At 38.0% G+C, this 21,060-nt stretch overlaps 1 protein-coding gene across 2 annotated transcripts in view; it reads left to right on the top strand.

Moving 5' to 3' along the window:
• ST8SIA5 (ST8 alpha-N-acetyl-neuraminide alpha-2,8-sialyltransferase 5) overlaps positions 1–21,060 on the top strand; it is a 143,220-nt gene that overhangs the window by 23,053 nt on the left and 99,107 nt on the right. The window contains exon 2 of one of the 2 annotated variants that reach the window (XM_074208591.1): positions 4,824–4,934. The exons of the other annotated variant lie outside the window; for it this stretch is intronic. Within the exon in view, the coding sequence (XP_074064692.1) occupies positions 4,824–4,934 (111 nt within the window). The remainder of the gene's footprint in view (positions 1–4,823; positions 4,935–21,060) is intronic. 2 annotated transcript variants of the gene reach the window in all.

Here is a 21,060-nt window from a genome sequence, read left to right on the forward strand (position 1 = left end):
TTCCTCAGATTTAATCTGTGATTAGATCTCTGGCTCATAACTCAGTTGTTACTCCTCCTTCCTTTTGGAGAATTGTTCCTGAACTCCCTTCTAGACAGGAATGAGGTGTAAAATATTTGAATAGGATTTAGGAGTGTTGAGTTTTAGGACATTGAATTCTCTATTGTTCTTCCTGTTCTCCAAAAAACAAAACAAAACAAAAACCCCTTTAAAGCCTGCTTCAACATGCTCTGCTACCATGGGCAAGTTATTTGCCCTATCTGGTTCTCACTATCATCCACAAATTCCTACTAAGATACCACAGGTCTAAGGGATGCAAAAAATTATGAGACAGCATCTGGTCTCAATTTTTTTTTTTTAGGTTTTTTGCAAGGCAATGGAGTTAAGTGGCTTGCCCAAGGCCACACAGCTAGGTCTGATTTGAACTCAGGTACTCCTGACTCCAGGTGCTCTATCCATTGTGCCACCTAGCTACCCTGGCCTCAACATCTTTTAGTCTAGTCAGAAAGGCAGGACATATATACATAAAGAAATGAGTAAAAGTATGCAGATAGTGCCAAATGAGGGGTATGGATAATAAATTCTTTGGGAATTCAGAGGAGGGAGAGATCTTATGGGCTGAGATGAGGAGTATTGATTTCAGTGAGATCTCATGCTCAGAGCCAGAATCTTAGGGACCTTTAAACATTATTTTATTTGCCAACTTCCTTTTACTGATGAGGAAATTGAGGCTCACTGAGGGAAAATGGCTAGCCCAATGTCACACAGATAGCACATGGCAAAGACAAGATTTGTTATATGTTCTTTCTTAGTGGGGTGGGATGGAGGAAGGAAAGGGCAATGAAAGTGAAAGAAGGAAGATTTTTGATGATTGCAAAAAACTTAAAAACAAAATAAATGCAAGTCTTATTACACATCCTTGGTTCTTAAGATGAATAGAATTGAAACAATTGTAGAAGGCATTTCAGGCATTGAGAATATTATGAATAAAGATTTAGAGATCAGAATGCATATAACATGTTTAGGAGACCGGTAAAGTGATCAGTGTTGTAGGAATCAAATGTGGGTCAGTTGTGTGATATAAGGTAGGTTGGGGTCAGATAGTGGAGGTTCTTGAATTCCAAGTTGAGATGGGATTTATTTTGTAGCCAAAGGGGAGCTGTTGAAGTTTTCTGAATAGGTAAATGACACTATCAAAATAGGCTGCGTGGATGCATCGGGCAGGTGGTGATCTCTAACAATATTGAGTTCATGTTTACCATTATAGTACTTTACAAAGTGTTTATATAACACTTTCCTTATGGTAATCATGTAGTGCAGGTTAAATATCAATATTAGTATCCTCCAGGATAATAATAGGAAGGAAGTTTTTCTTTTTCTTTTGATTCTAGGTTAGATACTCCAATTTCCAGATATTTTTTAGGTCAGAATCTATTTGAAACCATAGCTTCCAAACCTTTACCAATGAACTTATTTTTACTAGTTAGCCAGAGGTCCTAAATGAAAAAGGAAGTAATGAAAACATGATGAGGAAACTATTGTAACTTTAAGCCATCATAATCATCTATTCTAGGCAAATAGAATTGATATCCTTGCTGTTAAATCATTTCAGTCATATCCAACTCTGATCCCAAATGGGGTATTCTTGGTAGAGAGAGAGATATTGGAATAGTTTGCCATTTCCTTCTGAAGTTCATTTTACAGATGAGAAACTGAGTCAAATAGGATTAATCGACTTTCCCAGGGTCACCCAACTAGTAAATATCTGAGGCCACATTTGAACTCAGAAGCTAAGTCTTCCTGATTCTCAGTCCAGTGCTCTCTTCACTGCACCACCTAGCTGCCCAAATTAAAATAGATTTGGTAGAAAGACTGTTTTCTCTCACCCACACTTATCTCTACTAGGTTGCTCTACACTCATTTTTACTCCTTTAATTTGGTTCTTTGGTCTAGTTCTGTGGACACATCTGTTCAGTGAACATGTTCCAAATCTCCCTTTATAAATGTAGATCAGTGGTTAGCCTACAATTTAACCTCTTGGAGAATTAGTTGCCTTTTGCAGAGAGATTTATAAGACTTGGCCTAGTCATATAGTCAGGATGTATTAGAGGAGAGACTTGAACCCAGATCTTCCAGACTCTAAGGTCAGTTTTATATACTGCAGCACTTTGCCTCTCTATGTTCATTAGATGGCTAAACTGAAACCCCTTAGGACTTAAATAACTTTCTCAATTGGTAGAGCTAGGACTGGAATGTGATTCTCCTGACTCCAAATTTAGTGTTCTTTTAGTACATAATTGATGGGGGAGGCTAGCTAAGAGCCTTTTGCTGCAGAATGCAGCCAGCATCTAGTTCTTCCTGGCCTTATGTTCTAGAGGGAGGCAGACAGGGAGGATTAGGAAGTTACCATTGGCAAAAATGATTCTACAGCCTGGCACAAGGATTAAAGGATGCTGTGGCTATTTTGGTCCCAATGGGCTTTAGTCACTTCCTTGGCATTTGCCGCTTACTTGCTTCTCAGCCAATATTTTTTCTGGGTTACTTGAGGACACGTGGTATGCACGTTCAGGATCCTCCAACTCGGTATGTAGGAAACATCCCATTTCCTTTTAGGAAACAGAAATAAGAGCCAGGTCCTCCAATCTTGACCGTATTGAGATTGAGAAGGGGAGCCATCCACCTCCCTCCATTCCAAGACTTCCACATTCATCAGCAAAGAGGTTGGCTGCCCTGTTGGGAGAGAGGAGTCTTTGACCTTAGATATCTCCTCCATTATCTTGGTTTTTTGGGGGCCTGAAATGTTAACAATAGAGATTCATTCTTCCAGACTGAGAATTCATAGAAGTTTTTTAGAATTTATATAGGACTTCCAGAGGTCTTATCTAGTCCAACACCTTCATTTTATAGATGAGAAAACCCAGGTGGAGAAAAGATCAGCTGATATGCTTTAGGCTAGATTTAGGGAATGCCTCCTTAACCCTGGCCTAGTTCTCATTTGACTATACCATGTTCCCTTCCTTGTACTTTTAAAAATCTTAACAATCTGAAAATAGAATTTTAAAGCATATCGACTCCAGTTTGCAACTCTCACTTTAAACAGCAGTACACAGTGGATTTTAATTTCAGATTCTGAAGAATACCAAAAATGGTAGTTATAGATGAAAATATGATGAAATTAAAAAAAATTTGAGAGTCATTTCTGGGTCATGATTTTGCTGGGAAAGGATAGATAGATAGACAGAGCAAGAAACAGTTAGCCTGGTGTGGTAGGGTAGTTAAGGTCTTTTACTTTATTCATCTTGCCATGGGACCCTTATTGACTTCTCTTTCTGTCCTGACCTCTCCTGTCTCCATACATTGGTATAATCGGCTCCTCTCTTCCCTGTGCCCCCACATCTAAGGCCTGTTCTCAACATTTCTCAGCATCTTGATGTTCTTTTGTTCCTTTAAGACAGTATGATATAGTGGATATATTGTTTGTAGCCAGGTTTTCTCAATTTGAATCCTACCTCTGCCATTTTTTACCTATGTAGCTTTGGGCAAATCAATGAACCTCTATAAGCCTTTGTCTTCATCTTCATCTGTACAATGAGAAAGTTGGACCTCATATGGCCTTCTAGCTCTAAGAATCTGGGATTGAGAAGGTCCAGGTTAATTAATGAGAGGGCTATTACATACTCTGTTGAGAAAGAAGCAATGGGGGCTTGACCTATGGTGTGACTAGAGAGAAGAGAAGAACATGAGAGATATTAAGAAAGTAGAAATAGTAAGATTTGGCAACAAATGGGAATGTGGAGGTGAAAATGATACTGAGATTGTAGGGCTAGGTGACTAGGGTGGTGGTGCTCTTGATAGTGATAGGGTACCCCAAAAGAGGAGAGGGTTTGAGGTAGGGAGGATAACGGATTCTGTTTTGGATTTGTTGAGGTTGATGTGTCTAAGAACTTTTGGTTTGATATATTCTAGATGTAATTGATGATGTGTGACTAGCTTGGGAAAGAGAGACTAGGATTTTACATATGTAAATCTGGAAATTATCTGCAGGAAGATAAGTGATTAGATCACCAGGAGAGCTAGTATAGAGGGAAAAGAGAAGAGGGCTCAGGATAGGGGTTTGGTGAATACTCAAAATTAGTGGGTAAAGCATGGATGAAGAATCAGCAAAAAAGACCAAGAAGACAGAAGAGAACCAGGGGAAAACAGTATCATGGGACTCAGTTTTCCCATCTGTAAAATAAGGTGAACTGATGATGTTTAGGGTTCCTTCTATTTTGAAATCTATGTTAGGATCATAAGATCATAGATTAAAAACATAAAGGGCCCTCCTTAGTTATATGTGAATCTGTTTGAATCAGAAAATGTTTTTATTTATAGATACAGAAATGGACACATTTGCAGGTTGCTTCTGAAAATTGAGATTGTCTTTATTTCAGAACATTGGGAGAAATGTGTCTGGAATCTAGACTGGAGGGCACAGGACTAGAGAACTTAATTTACATCTAGATAAATTTCTCTATATAATGAGATGGATATTAAAATACAATACCATTTGCACTGAACCATGGTAAATAGTCACAATCTCTGTGCTTCTGCTTCCTCCTCTGTAAAATGGGTTTTCCCAAGCCACCTGCTTTCAGACAAACATGTCTGTGTAGGGTTTGTGGGGTATAAGCTAATGGAGAAAAGTAAAGGATTCTTATGAAGCATATAACCATGGGGGATGTATAACATCTGCCCTTGCAAATGAAAAAACATGGGACTCCAGCTGAAAGAGTTAAGCCAATGGATGAGATAAAATATCACCTGCCTCATTTTCTTATCAGAGGACTGCAGTTTAGCTGGCACAGTGGGGAGGAGATGGCCAACTGGACCAGCGGGCCCTCAAATGTCACGGAAGACAGAGCATTGCAGAGCAGCAGTGACACCAGCACCAGGTACAGACCCAGCTGTAATGACAAAGGAGGGGAAAACAGTCCAAGTGGGTTCTGTTCTGAGCTGCTCCTATCTACCCTGCCTGTCTCCTGAGTTGTCCTCCAGTAAAGAAGCAGGACTGCCCCAGGGGTTCAAACCTAATCATGCCCTTTGCTTCTCTTCTTGCCTTTCAAAGGATGAAGACTGGGTGGGCTTGAAGAGGGGTGTATAGGTCAGTCCTTAGTAATATGGTGAAGTTACTGGTTTGTCTTTGGTTTCCCCCACAATCATTCCTTTTTGATTACTTTTCTGGTCTTTTATCATATAGTTCCCACACTATCCTCTCTCCTGCCCCAAGTCTTTCCCAGCCATTTCAGGTTCCCAGTATCCTGTATTGTTTCCCCTTCCTCATATAGACTTGCTTTTAGAAAAGGCTTTGATATCAGGATCCTTGGCCTAAGTGTGACTCTTAAGTCTCTATGCTCCCTCTCCAAGAGATTTGTCCTATAAATCTCAGTCATGTCTGGATCAAAATCCCAACTTTGATGATTAGCTTGGACAAGGCATTTAATTTCCCCTGGGTTTCAGTTTCCTCATTTATAAAATGGGAGAGATATGGGTTTAGAATAGATTGCCTCTGAGGTTATTTCTATCTCTGGATCTATTATCCCATGATTACTAACATGGAAAGAAAGGTTCTATCTTCTATTAAGTGGGATTTTAAGTACCCCTAGCAGATGGGAGAAGGTTGTTTAGCATATCCCTGAAGTGGCAGAACCCACTTCATACCTGTACAGTGCTGACCCTGAGCACAGTAAAACCTTCTTTATAGAGGAAAAACCCCTCAGAGCTAAGTGTGCCTTTCCATGGTCTGGTTTCCTACCTGATTCTATAATTAGTAAATAAGTGTGATGTGTATATTTAGGAGTCAATTAAAATTTAATTCTCATGGAAAGGATATCACACTCAATTCTGAATATATTATAGGGAATTTGTGCTTAACAGATGAGTTGTGTTCAGTGGAGATGCACATCTTGGGGAGATGCCAACAGAGCTGTGTCAGGGAGATGGATCCAAATATACTATACCATTTATTGCTGGTGTCTGCAAGCAAGAGGTGGCTTGTATATTTCTGTTGTACTGAGGAAAAAGATGAGTTTTGTTTGTGACTAATTTTTTGAAAAAGTTTTGTTGATATTTTTGTTTTTATATCACATTTGTTTCAAGTTAAAATTCTTCCTTCCTCCCAATCCTCAGTTTTCCTTTGTAGCAATGAAAAGCAGAGAAGCCAGACTTGTCCATGACAGTTCTGACAGCATAGGTAACATCCCATATCCATGGTCTTTAAATAAAAATTGGTTTATAGAGGTGTGTTGCTTCACCTTTTCTCTGAGGCCTAGGTTGGGTATTATAACTATATTCAGCTTTGTTTTATTATTCTTTTCATTTTTATTTTTATAGTTGTGATGCATTTATTTCACTCCAAATCAGTTCATTTAAGTCTTCCAAAGGTTCTTTGAATTCTTCATATATTTATAATTTCTTACAGGACAATAATATGCCTTTATGGTTGTATTTCAAAGTTTGTTTCCCTGATTGTGTTTCTAGATCTTTACTACCACAAAAAATAATAATGTGACTATTTTGTTCATTTGACCTTCCATCCCTTCCCTCTCTCCCTCCCTTTATCCTTTCCCCTTTCTTTCTTTCTTTCTTTCTTTCTTTCTTTCTTTCTTTCTTTCTTTCTTTCTTTCTTTCGTTCTTTCTTTTGTTCTTTCTTCCTTCCTTTCTTTCTTTCTTTCTTTCTTTCTTTCTTTCTTTCTTTCTTTCTTTCTTCTTTTTCTTTTTTCTTTTTCCCTCTCCCTCTTACTTTTTCTTCTTTTAAATTTTTTCATTGGTGCCTTTTGATTTTTCTTTTTTCTTTTTTTTTTGAGTTTTACAATTTCACCCCAATCTTGCTTCCCTTCCCCCACCCCTCAGAAGGCAGTCTGATAGTTTTTATGTTGTTTCCAGTGCTATACATTGATCAAAATTGAATGGGTTGAGAGAGAAATCATACTTAAGGAAAAAATAAAATATAAGAGGTAGCAAAGTTACATAATACCTTTCTTTAAAAAAAATTAAAGGTCTTTGGTCTTTGTTTAAACTCCATAATTCTTTCTTTGGCTACAGATGTTATTCTCCATTGCAGATACCCTAAAATTGTCCCTGATTATTGCTTTGATAAAATGAGCAAGTCCATTAAGGTTGATCATCACACCCATGTTACTGTTAGGGTGTACAATATTCTTCTGTTCTACTCATCTCATTCACCATCAGTTTATGCAAATCCTTCCAAGCTTCTCTGAATTCCCATCCCTCCTGGTTTCTAACAGAACAATAGTGTTCCATAATGTACATATGCCACAATTTGTTCAGCCTTTCCCCAGTTAATGCACAATCACTCAGTTTCCAATTCTTTGCCACCACAAACATGGCTGCTGTGAATATTTTTGTACAAGTGATGTTTTTAACCCTTTTTCATGATCTCTTCAGGGTATAGACCCAGTAGTGTTATTGCTGGATTAAAGGGTATGATGCCTATTGTTTTTACAATACAGTCATTTCTGTATACATTCCCATTCCCTTGTAACAAGAGTTAGGCTAAACTAATCAACTTAGCAACTTAACTAACACTAAGCAGCACTCTTGTTTTTTTCTCCTTACTCTCATTCTGTCTTTCTCCCTTCTGTTCTCTTTCTCTTTCTATAAAATAATTTACTCAAGACTGCATTGTGATAGCATGGTATAGTGGAAAGAGAAATTTGATTTACCATTTGCATCCTACCCTCGTTACCTATAAGACCCAGGGCATACAACTTATTCTCTCTGGTATTGAATTTCCTTATCTTAAAAAATAGTTAATTGGTGTTGGATGTTACACTAGTTCTAAAATCTTGGATTTTATATGGAACTCAGAATGGCTAGATCTAGGGGTGGGGCGTTTCCCAAACAAAGACAATCGTGTGTGTGTGTGTGTGTGTGTGTGTGTGTGTGTGTGTAGAGGGGGGATATACTTATATCTGCTTATCTCAGATCAATCACTTCACACATACAAAGAAAGATCTCACTAGACTGAGGTCAGACCCTAGGTCAAACACAAAACAAAAAATAAAACAAAGATAAACAGAACTCCCTTAGAACACTGACAGAGCTCATATATAATTGTATTTTCCCATGTTATCACTTACACATGTCTTTCCATTTCTCCTCCATTAATAAAACTAAAGAAGTAAACATAAAACTCAAAGTGTGATCACCAATGATGTCCTCCTACTGCATTATCCTTTCAACTACCTTTTGACCTTTAGCAACACAATAGTAACATTTTCCCATATCTTTGGAGATGGTCTCTCTCTCTCCCCCCATTTTTCATCTTCCCCAATAGTTTTTCACTTTAATTTCCACTTCTCCCCTACCTATGCTTCTAATTTGTCAGAGTGACTAACCTCACTCCTTCCTTTTCCTTTCCCCTGTTTAGTCCCTATCCCCATGGGGACTTGAAGAATGGGCTGAATCATTGAGTATAATGTCATTATAAAGATGATCCCTGACTACTGGAATTGATGTGTTTGTTTTTTTGTTTTTTGTTTTTAGGTTTCTGCAAAGGCAATGGGGTTAAGTGGCTTGCCCAAGGCCACACAGCTAGGTAATTATTAAGTGTCTGAGGCCAGATTTGAACTCAGGGACTCTTGACTCCAGGGCCAGTGCTCTATCCACTGCACCACCTAGGGGCCCCTAGAATTGATGGTTTTTATAATTCTTCAGTCCAAGCTAATGACTGGCTAGCAGTGAATCATAGATAACAGTTCAGTTTCTCTGATCTCCAAATCTTGGTGATTTCTAAAAATGTTATATCACTAGAGTTGATCTTGAGGAGCTCACTTTCTCCTTTAAAATAGTTGGTATGACCCTGGGCACCAAACTTACATAAACCTTTAGCAATATTTTAGTAGGCTAAATTTAACTATTTAGTTGGTTCTCAGGTTCCCAGAGCCTACAATTATCATTGTATTACTGTACATGTTCTAACCTTCCTGGACCAAGGACCTACTTTTTACCTGGATCATCTGTAATCAAATAACAATGACATTCTATTTATTTGATACTTTTCAATTTTCCACACTCTGGTTGATTAAAAAACTGAATCTCTATTTTTATTTTTTAAAGTAGTATTTTATTTTTTCCAGTTATATGTAAAGGCAATTTTCAACATTCATTTTTTATAAGACTATGAATTACAGAATTTTTGCCTTTCTTCCCTCCTCTCCTTCCTCTCCAAGACAGCAAACAATTTGATATAGATTACATAAGAAATAGAATAAAAGAAAAAACACAAGAACTCTAAAGAAAGTGAAAAATAGCATGCTTTGATTTGCATTTAGACTCTACCTATTTTTTTCCTCAGGATGTGGATAACATTTTCCATCATCTATCTTTTACAGTTGTCTTGGATAATTGTATTGCCAAGAATAGCTTTCATTTGCTAATCATGGTACAATGTTGCTTTTACTGTGTATAATGTTTTCTTGGTTCTATTCACTTCATTCAGCATCAATTCAGATAAGATCAGGTTTTTCTGAAAATTGTTTGCTCATTATTTTTTATGGCACAATAGTATTTCATTACATTCACCATCCATTCCCTAACTGATGGGCATCCCCTCAGTTCCAAAGAATTTTCAATTCTTTGCCATCACAAAAAAGAGCTTCTATAAATATTTTTGTACATATATGTCCTATCTCCTTTTCAATGAACTCTTTGGGATACGTACCTAAAAGTGATATTGTTGAATCAGAAGGTATGCACAGTTTGATTCTCCTTTGGGCATAGTTTTAGATTGTTCTCTACAATGGTTGGAGAGCAGTTGGAGAATAATTCACAACTCCAACAACATCAACACAAATGTCTGTTTTCAAAAAGTAACATTAGTGACAGTAACAGTATGATTTTGATGGTCAAGAATTACTAAATCCAGTCAAAGACTTCTTCAGCACTTGAACAGTTAAATTTTTCTGAATCTCAGTGGTTTCTGTCACTCTGATGGCCTTCATTAGTTTATTTAATATGATTCCTTGGTTTTTGTCCTTGGTTATTGAAGAAGACCAAAACAACATCACTTTGTTAGGGGCAAATGTGTCTGACTGTGGCAGATCATACAAATATGAACTCAGAATGCTCTACCACCGGCTGGGCACAAATAGTCTGTGTTAACACCTGGGATAGGATTTAATATGATATCATTGGGTCATTGGGTAATAGATTTGATCAAATGAGGACTGCAATGGCAGAGGATTTTGGGGAGTGTCCTTCATTCTGTGCCTCAAGTGAGGATAATACTTCTCTCCTGAGATATCTCTTGACTCCATTCAATAGGACACTATCTACCTTGGCTCTCTTTGCCAGTCTGCACACCAAGTAAAGGATTCCTCAATCTTTAAGAGGTTGGAAGCTGGACTCAAAGAGGTGATAGAGTATGCCTTGCCTCGATCTGGTTTGTTGACTAGATGTTGTTAGAGAATTGTTTAAGTGTCTGCCTTTCTAGGGCCAAAGGGCTATCATTTTACATAGGGTTAATACACCATTGGTTGCCCTCTACTTAGTAGTAATCTTGGTGGATGACTAATGAAAGACTACCTGTAGCTGGTACCATGTGATTGATAGGAATGCATCCTTATTGTCAAATTCTTCCTTCATATGACTATTCAAGTAGGTGACAAGATTTTCAGACCCAGAGCATCATCACATAAGAAAACAATGAGAAAGTTAACCCACATAGCTTCACCCCATGAACCAGCTATCTAATAAATGCCACCAAAAATAAATGTAGGAAATCCTCCATTTTATAGAGGAGATGTAAGGTTCCAATGCTGTCTCTGAGTGAGTTGCACTCATTTCCTACTGTACATATTGATTGTTCTATCTAGTAGACTTAGGGTACTATTGGGAATCACACTATTCTTATGATAGAAAAACACCCAAAGTAAAATAAAAGTATGCACTGTCTTTATTTCTGCCAGGGTATTAGATTCTACCCATATATGAGATCTAAATCAAAGGTAATATTAATTGTTGCATGGAGCCTTCTTAAGATGGGGTATGTGAGTATGTAGTCTCCTCTGACATCATTGAAATCTCTTGGAATCAGGAATTGAATCTGGAATCTTATTTTGGCCATCAATCAATAATCATTCAAAGAGTTAGAGAATACAAGAGAAAGAAGGAAACTTTCAAGTCATTCAGCCTAGTCCTATCATTTTATAGATGAGTAAATTTGCTTGTGAATTGGATTTAAGTGAGGCAGAGTTTCACAGTCATCTCTTTCCTGAGTCATCAAAGTCCAGTGAGTGACAGGGCAAAAGTCAAGAGAACTGGTGATGGTTTGGGATGAAGTGGATGACCTTGATGTTTTTAATGCCTAAACAAGCTCTAAGGGTATCAGTGCCTGCTTCAGCTGCCTTCTTGGTCTTTGAAACAAATTGTTCTCATTCGCCCATTCCATCAGGGAGAGTCTTCACATCCTTCAAGAAGACATTCCCCTACTCACTGACAGATTTTATCTCTGGTTTAGTCCATCTGTATATACCACAGCTTCTTAGAGTCCCAAATAAAAGTTGGGTAAAGGTATACACCAAAGGTGGATACTTACATGAAGTAGCAGAGTGAGAAAAACAGAACCAAATCAAGGCACACAGTGAGAATAACTGTATAAATAAAGGCAGCAGTGATTAAAATACAACAGTATTCACATTGAATACAATGAACACACCAAGTTTGGTATACCATGCTCAGAGTTAGAACACTGAATCTTTCACAACAGCCAGAATGAAATAGCATAAGGGTGTTTTTCTTTAATAGCTTTCAGGAAGTAAGACCCTGGCTTCTCTTTTGTTTATTTTTGTTTTCTGCTATAGTAAAACCAAATTCATCAGTTAAATTAAAGCAAGTCTCACCCTAAAGTCCTACCATAAGTTGGTGGCAGAATTCAGATATCTTCAGATATCAGATTGCTCAGTCCCCTTAGTCCACGACTTTTTTTTGCTATACCAAAATTGTAATTGACATTCATATGATGCTTTAAAGTTATGCTTTTAAAATAACTTTAAAGTTATACTTTTTTTGAATGGTTGCTTCAATAAACTGGAAAGGTAAGTATTCTAGCTATGATATTTTGCAATTAGGGAAAATGAGACACAAAGAGGTTGAGCGACTTGCCTAAGGCCACATGACCAAGGCAAAGTTTGAACTCAGATTATATTTATTACAATTTTATCTTACTATCCACCATGCCATATTGGCAGATAGAAAGTTCTTCATGATAATTAACGTGTCTAGAATTATATTATATATATGTATACATACACACACACATATATATGATGCTGTTCTTCATTTTCAGAAAAATTTTGTAGTCTGTCAGATCAGTAATTAGCATAGAGTTATCAATTTCTTCATTCCTCTATTGATATGGGTTGTAGTATGGAGCAGATTGTACTGTACTGCCTGTACTGTGGTGCTTCTTCACCTGCCATTCACCTCCATTCTCCAGGTTGGGACCATTCACTTTTCTCTTGGTACAAATGCATCCCTCTTCCAGCAATATTTTTGCCCTGGGTTAAAAATGTTTTAGTTATGACTCTTCTGTCTGTAGTTAAGCTTCGGGCTCAAGATTTTGTGTGACTTGGCATTCTTTATAATTAACAGAGATGAAAGGAAAGTTAGAAGGTACCAAATGTAACTAGGGCATTAAAAGGGAAAAGAGCAGATGATTTTTAAGTAGGGCACAACAGCAGGAACTGGAAATGTAAAGGGAGGGAGCATATCCAAATGGCCAAACTGGGAAACTCCAAATGGAACCATGAGCAAAATATCATTGTCACCATCTGCTGTTTGGAGTTATGGTTATACATTTTTATATATTGGAATTGGAAGGAAGATGGGCTGAAATGTTGAAAAATTTGAAGGGCAGAATATATATTTTAACAAATCCCACTTAAATGCTTTTAAGTTCATATAGTAACTTGAATTAGGTTGATAAAGTAATAGCGGTTGTGGGTTGGAGATTGGCGGAAGGGAACTATTTACTCATTCTGTTTGGCCCCCACTCTTTTATGGATAGAGCTAATATTTTCCATTCTACCTCTTCCCTTGAAGTCTCTAGTCAAAGCATCAGGCTCAACCTATGAGGAGAAAGATTATTTTGATCATGACTTGGGAAGCAGAAATTGTCAAAGGTCAACAGGTAAAAAAGGGGGGAGAGAGACACATATACACATAGATACACACACACACACACACACACGGGGGGGAGGGAGAGAGAGGGGGGAGAGAGAGAGAGGGAGAGGGGGGAGAGAGGGAGGGAGGGAGGGAGGGGGAGAGAGAGAGAGAGAGAGAGAGAGAGAGAGAGAGAGAGAGAGAGAGAGAGATATTTTGCTTACCAAATCTCCCATCTGACATTGATGACATATATTCTTTCTGGCCAGGGGATTCCAAGATGGCCAGATGTTGACTGTACACATGACAAAATAGAACTTTTATTTAAAGACCTTATATTTCATTGCATGGATAGAACATTTGGACAGAGAAGTAAGTGTGAGATAGTTTGAGGAGGGATTAGGAAAGCCTGCCCATCTGAGCATGGCATCTGAGTTGAACTTTGAAGAAAACTAAGAGGTGGAAGTGAGAAAGTAGGAGTTTCCAGGCATGGGGGGAATAAGTATGGAAAGATAGATTGGAATTAGATTATGAAAGGTTTTAAATGTCTAGCTTAGGTGTTTCTATTTTATCCTGAAGACAGGAAAAAAGCCACCAAAGGTTCTTGAGGTAGGGCATGACAACTTTTTAGAAAGTGATATGACCACTATATTTCTATCCTTTCCAAGGAGGTACACGTTGACAATGAGGTTGACAAAAGGAAGTTTGGGAGAGAAGAGGTATTAGACTTATTACCAAACTGAAGGTCTGCAGAGTCATTATGCTGACCTCACTGCTAGGATGCCTGTGAAACCTGAACAGTCTACCATATCTGGAAACTGAATTGCTTCCATTTAAATTGTCTTAGGAAGATTCTGAAGATCACCTAGCAGGAGAAGATACCAGACACTGAGTTCTTTTTCTTGAGCAATGAACTGGACATGTTGTTAGAATGCCAGACATATGCTTGCCAAAAAGACTATTTTATAGAGAACCCATACAGGGAAAGTGCCTACAAGGGGGCCAGAAGAAGTGATACCAGGACAAAAGAACTTGAGAATTGATTGTGCAGCATGGGAGACACTGGCACAGGACCACCCAGCATGGTATGCTCTCCTCAGTGAGGATGCTGCCCTCTATGAGGAAGGCAGAGTTGAAGCCGTTCAATGGAAATATGAAATCTGCAAGTTTAGAGTAAGCACCCCAGGTGTTCACATGGTCTATTTGTGCCCAACCTGTAGTAGAGCATTCTTGATCTGATCAGCCACAGTCTTCTGGAAACACTGTAACTTGTCTCAAACATAGTCATATTATTTTGGTCTTCTTTGATAATGAAGGAAAAGAACTAACCAACCACTCCCAATTGATTTTTTCTTTGTTTTTTGAGTAAGCAAACTAGACTATCTTTTTTGCCTCATTTTTTTACCTAGCCTTATGGATGATGCCTCAAATTAACTGAGATGTGGGAAGACCTTCACTTGAAAAAAGCCAACATCTCCCATGGCATCTGGAGTCATCTCCAGTTGTCTTGACCTTATTTCTTGTCACTACACTCAGATGAACTTGAAGAAGAGAGTGAAGCTGATGACTTTGCAAAGCCCTGCCTCACTTAAAACCAATTCACTTGCAAGTCAAGACATCACTCTCCCCAGGCCATTGATCCTCTTCCAAAACAAAGGACTAGCATTGACAACCAGATCCCTGAGAGGTGCAATCAGTCAGTAGAGGGGCAATTGCAAAGCAGGGTGTATTTGATAGCCAATGTGACTAATGTAGAAAAGAGAATCTGAATATGACTAAACAATATACCCAGAGCACTTCCAAATTTCATTTTAGAAAACAGTTTAATTTGCTTCATCAAAAAGTTTACTAAGAAGTATCTTGGAGAAAAAGGAAAAAGTGGTATACCTATAATTAGAAGATCTGTATTCAAATTCTGACTCTGACATGTTTAGGGGCTAGAGGCAGACAACCTCTCTGAGTCTCAGTTTTCTTCTATGGAAAATGGGAATGATAATTTGTAATAGACCTACCTCATAGGTTTTAAGGAAAGTAAATCTTAAAGTGGAAATTAAAAAAAAGAATTTATAAAGCACTTTCTATGTTCTAAGGGCTAGTGATAAAAACAGAAAAGTAAAACAATTCTCTCTCTCAAGGAGATTGCATTCTATTTGGAAGAGGAAAAAACATACATACATATATATATATATGTATATATATATGTATATATATATGTATATACATATGTATACATATATATATATATATATATATATATATATATATATATATATATATATATATATATATATATATATTGGAGGATTCAGCTCCAAGAAACGTGAAAAAGTCCAGTGATCTTAGGATGCAGGGGCAATGCCTGATGGCTATTTCTCTGGTACTGATGTTAGCTTGGGCAGCTAGGTGATACAATGAATAGAGAGAAGGGCCTGGAGTCAGGAAGACTTGAGTTCAAATTCGGCCTCAGACTCTTACAAGCTTGTGATCTTGGGCAAGTCAAAACTTAATCCTATTTGCTTCAGTTTCCTCTTCTGTAAAATGATTTGGAGAAGGAAATAGCAAACCATTCCAGAACCTCTTCCAAGAGTCAGACAAGTCACAGTCAGAAAGGACTGAACAACACATTAACTGGTATTGTCTACCATTTACAAATATTATCTAATTTTATCCTTATAATAACTCTAGGTACTATTATTATTATCTTCATTTTACAGTTGAAGAAAGTGAAGGTTGAGTGACTTGTCTAGGATTATACAGCTGGGAAATGTACAAATCTGAATTTGAACTCAGGTTGCCCAAACTTCTAGCTCTATACTTTATCTATTCTGATACATAGCTGCCTCAGTTTGGTGCTTTTCATTCTGATTGGTACTAAAGTTCTGACTATTGCCAAAGGAAGGCCAACAAGGCAGTGGCTATAGGCAGTAAATGGGGGAGAACACCAGTATTCATTCCATTGGGATTTCATTCTCTACATCTTCAGGTTTTGTTGTATATGTAAATAATCAATGACCAGTCTCATAAGGATGATCAATTATGGACACAAGTGATCCACAGGAGATTGTGCTAAGTGAAATTAGAGAGGTAAAAAGTACTACAGAATCAGGGTGGAAGAATTGAGTCCTTCTGGTTGTTTTGGGTGGGTGGGTGAGACAAGGGAAGCCTGAAAGGAGGAGGTGGTCTTTGAACTGAAAGCTCTTTGAAGAATGTGAGTAGGACTGTGACCTGTGGATATGGAGGAAAGCATACTCCAGACAGAACATTGAGCCCAGGCTTGGATATTGGGTCAGAAAAGCTTGGAGGGCTACAAAGAGTCAGCCAAAGGATGGGGTACATGAGGGGAGACAGGCTGAAAAGGAGGATTGTAGAACTGGAAGGGACCTTCTCTCTTTTCCAGATGAAGAAACCAAGGTCCAGGGAGATATGATGGTGATGGTGATGATGATAATGATGATGATGATGATAATGATGATGATGAATATAGCTAATGTTTATATAGTACATGTACCAGGAACTATGCTCAACATTTTGTAATAATATTTCATTTGATCTTTACAAAACATCTGAGAGGTAAGTGCTATTATTTTTTTTTTACAGATTTTACAGATTTTCTTTTTACATTTTACAGATAAGGAAAATGAAATAAATAGGTTAAGTGACTTGTTTAGGGTCACTCAGCTACATGAGTCTCTGAGGTCATATTTGAATTCAGGTATTCCTTACTCCAGGCCCAATGCACTAGTGATTATACCACATGATCAAGGTTTCAGAGCAGGGGTAAGATGCTCTTTCTGTTACATCATGTTTGAGGCCAGGTCAAGGTGGTTTTTAAATGATAGGCTAAGGAGGTTGGACTTTATCTGGGAGTTCTCTTTTGACCAATGGTCAGAATGGTCCACTGGTCTTTATCCTTCATTCCACTCCCCTACTCCTCTTTGGAGTTATTCATGAAATGGATAAATGATAAAAAGGCTATTTGAGGTGAAGGGTCAAGAGCCTTTGAATGATAGAGAACCCTGATCTCTTTGGCAATTAGGTGGTCAAGTGGTTGGTTGGTTGGTTATTGGCCTCTGTTCTTGAAGAGGACCAAAATGATATCACTATGTTGGAATCAAGGTGTGTTGTATTCAATTCTGGCATGTCAGACTAGGAGCTCAGAGGTCTCTATTAAAGGTAATAGTCCACATGAGCATTTGGAGTGGAGATGTCTCCAAATTTGCACATCTCACATTTCTTTTAAGCTTCTATGATTCTGCCTTGCTAGAACAGTGCCTTCTTTGAAGCAGGCACACCATACTGTCTCCAATGTCATGCAATCAATTCAAAGTTCTTCAGAGAGATCTTGAGAATGTTGTTACATCATTTCTTCTTTCTTCTACCACAAATATTCTTATGAATCTTACTTTCTTCTGTGGTTTCTGATGCTTACCTTCGTGTTCTAATAGGTTATTTATCAAAAAAAATGAACTCTAGTAAATTTGTGTCTATATATCTGTGTTATTGCTTGTTGTTGAATAATTCTTGATTTCTCAAGACCCTATGGACTAGAGCATACTAGGCCTTCTCTCTTCCATGATCTCTTAAAATCTGTCCAAGTTTGTGTTCTTTGCTTCCATGCTACTGCCTATCAATTTCATTCTCTGCTGTTCGCTTTTCCTTTTGCTTTAAATCTTTTCCAGCATCAGGGTCTTTTCCAATAGTTTCCATCTTCTCAATATGTGACCAATATATTTAAACTTCAGGGTTAGCATTCAACCTCCCAATGAATAATCTGAATTAATTTCAGTACTGCCTGATTTGATCTCCTTACTATCCAAGGGACTCTCAAAAGTCTTTTCTAGCACCATACTTCAAAAGTGACAATTCTGTGCACATACACACACACACACACACACACACACACACACATAATATATATATTTATTTACTACCATATATATGCATATATTTTAAAACCTGAAAATAGTGTATTGCTATAAATATATTCTCTTTCCCTTTTTCTCTTCTCTCTCTTTTCTATTTTCATACATATATATGTATAAATATATATATTTGTATAAATGTATATATAAATGTATATATACATATGTATATATGTATATAAATATGAATTTAGTTTAATAGATGTTACCATGTAACCTATGCTTTCTTCACTGTGAATCATTTCCTGGAAACCATTCCATTTTCTTTTGAATTCTTCATCTTTGTTATTTCATCTTCACAACAATCCTGCAAGATACTTGTTATTTTTGTTGTTAAGTAGTTTCAGTTGAATCTGATGCTTTGTGAATCCATTTAGAGTTTTCTTGGTGAAGATACTGATGTAAGTTGCCATTTCCTTCTGCAGTTCATTTTACAGTTGAGGAAACTGAGGCAAACAGGGTTAAGTGACTTACCTAAAGTCATACAACTAGGGTCTGAGACCATATTTGAACCCAGATCTTCCTGACTCCAGGTCTGGTGCTCTAAACCCTGCACTACTAGCTGGCTATTGTTATTAGTATCTCCATTTTACAGTTAAGGAAACTGAGGCAGAAAGCAGTTAAATGACTTGCCCAGAGTCACACAGCTAGTAAGTGAATTCAGGTCTTTCTGACTCCAGGCTCTCTTTTCCCTCAGCCCCTGCTACCATTGATTTTAGAATCAGAAGAACTGAGTCTGAATTTCAGTTGTACCTCTTTGGGTTTGACTTCATCATATTACTTTTCCTTTCTAGGCTTTGGTTTTCTCCTATGAAAGAAGAGAGAGTTGGACTAGGGTCTTAGGAATCTTTGTAGTTCTAATTCTCAAGCTCCTTCAATACTTTTACTATGAACTAATTTAAAAGAAAACATAACATAGCAAGTTCCCTAATAAGCCTCTAAAATTTTATTTTTTCTAATTATGTGCATAGTTTTCAACATTCATCCTTTTGAAAGCTTTTGAGTTCCACATTTTCTATCACCCTCAATTCCTTCCCCTCTCCCCATGGCAGCCAGTAATCTATTTATGTTGTACTTGTAGAATTGTGTTTAATATCCATATTAGTCATGTTGTGAAAGAAGAATTAGAACTAAGGGGGAAAAACATGAGAAAGGAAGGAAAAACATAAAAGAAGTTCAAAAAAGTGAGCATAGTTTGCTTTGCTCTGCATTCACAATCCAGTTTTTTCTCTGGATGTGGATGACATTTCCATCACAATTCTTTTAGGATTGTCCTTGAATGTTGAACTTCTGAGAGGAACTTAGTCCATCCACATATGTTCTTTTATGTAGACATTTTGTTCAGTGTAGACAATTTGTTGAACAACTGAGTTACTCTCAGTAAGTAGAAAATATTCAAACTTTTACTTACCTCTGTTGCCTGTATTTTGCTGCTTCCTGGGCATCCCATCAAACTTCCAGGACAGGGCTGAAACACAGGGTCCAGCCCAAACTATGTGTAATTGGAAATCAGTCTGTGCTTGCTGAAGGAAGTTATGAAGAACAGGCAATGGTAGGGGTACCTGCCCAGAGAGCTACCATATAAAGCTTTGAGATCTACCTAGAGAGGAGTTGGGGTCCATGGTGGAGAGGAAAAGGGGAGGCAGAAAGCTGCGATGGATTGAAATGGCATCCCTCCTTAGGCATCAAGAGAGACTCAAATGTGATAACAGTGGAAAAGTTTTCACAAACGTAAAGCATTGTAGCCATGTCAACAAATTAAGAACTGGTAATGTCTGATTAAACTAAAACAACCAGATAAAAAACCCCCTTGCTTTGTGCTTTTCCATAGGCTTCAAGGATGACTTTGCTCTCAAGTCTGGATGTTCCCTGGGTCTGTAATATCCTCCTTCCTGCCCCTATTGTGAAGTATAGACAGAGAAAGTTACTTCCTCCAATGAAGCCTTCTGTGATTTCCCCAGTATTGTTCATAATCTGTCCCCTCACACCTCACATAACTCTTTGTTTTCCCCTGAAGAGTGGACCACAGTTGTCTTTGCCTTTATCTTCCTGCCCTCCTCCAGGAAAAGAACCCAATCTTGTGTAAACTTTGTTTTTCCCATAATGAATACAAATAGGTATTTTTTTTTTTGTTTCTTTTGTTTTTAGATTGTTCAAGGCAATGGGGTTAAGTGGCTTGCCCAAGGCCACAAGGCTAGGTAATTACTAAGTGTCTGAGGTCAAATTTGAACTCAGGTTCTCCTGACTCCAAGGCTGGTGCTCTATCCACTGAGCCACCTAGCTGCCCCCAAATAGGTGTTTTTTAAATATTTCAGTTGAGCCTGTGAGGCTCAAATGATATAATATTGGTTGGTAAAACACTTAACCAAATTTTTTAAACATCAGTTCCTCACCATCTGATTTTTGAGTTGGAGATACATCCAAGCTTGAGGTGGGGTGTATGAGACCAGCTCATAATTTGAGTCCTTAGAAGAAATGGAGGAAACTTGAGGGGTGGGAGGGTGGAAGAGAAGTTGGGAATGGGAAAGTGAGGAGGGTTATTGACCCAGAAGTGAGAGAAGCAGACAAGTTCGTTGTCAGAACAGGGGGTGGAGCTGAGGTGCTTAGCCCCTCGTCCTCCCCACCCATTGCCCCCCACTGACTCCTGCAGCTGAGCAGTCACAGAGGTGAACTGAAGTGAGCCTGGAGGCCACTGCTGCCCACAGTGAGCAGGTCACTTTGCCCAGGATGCCTGCTGAGTGGTGCTGGGGAGACCCTCCTGTCTGAAATTCTCTCTCCTTTATAGTCTGTCACTGGTTCCTGAACCAGTCATTAGAAATTCATTTTTTTTTTTTTTTTTGGATTAAAGTCTTCTACCTGCCTTCCCCTTGAAAAGGAGAGGAGTTTATCAGGTGCTTTTCTCCCTGATAGGAGAGCCCTAGATGCCAGCCAGACACAATTACATCAGTGAGAGAGACAGAGAGACAGAGAGAGA

The sequence above is a fragment of the Macrotis lagotis genome, chromosome X (assembly GCF_037893015.1).
Source record: "Macrotis lagotis isolate mMagLag1 chromosome X, bilby.v1.9.chrom.fasta, whole genome shotgun sequence".
NCBI classification, from domain to species: Eukaryota; Metazoa; Chordata; class Mammalia; order Peramelemorphia; family Peramelidae; genus Macrotis; species Macrotis lagotis.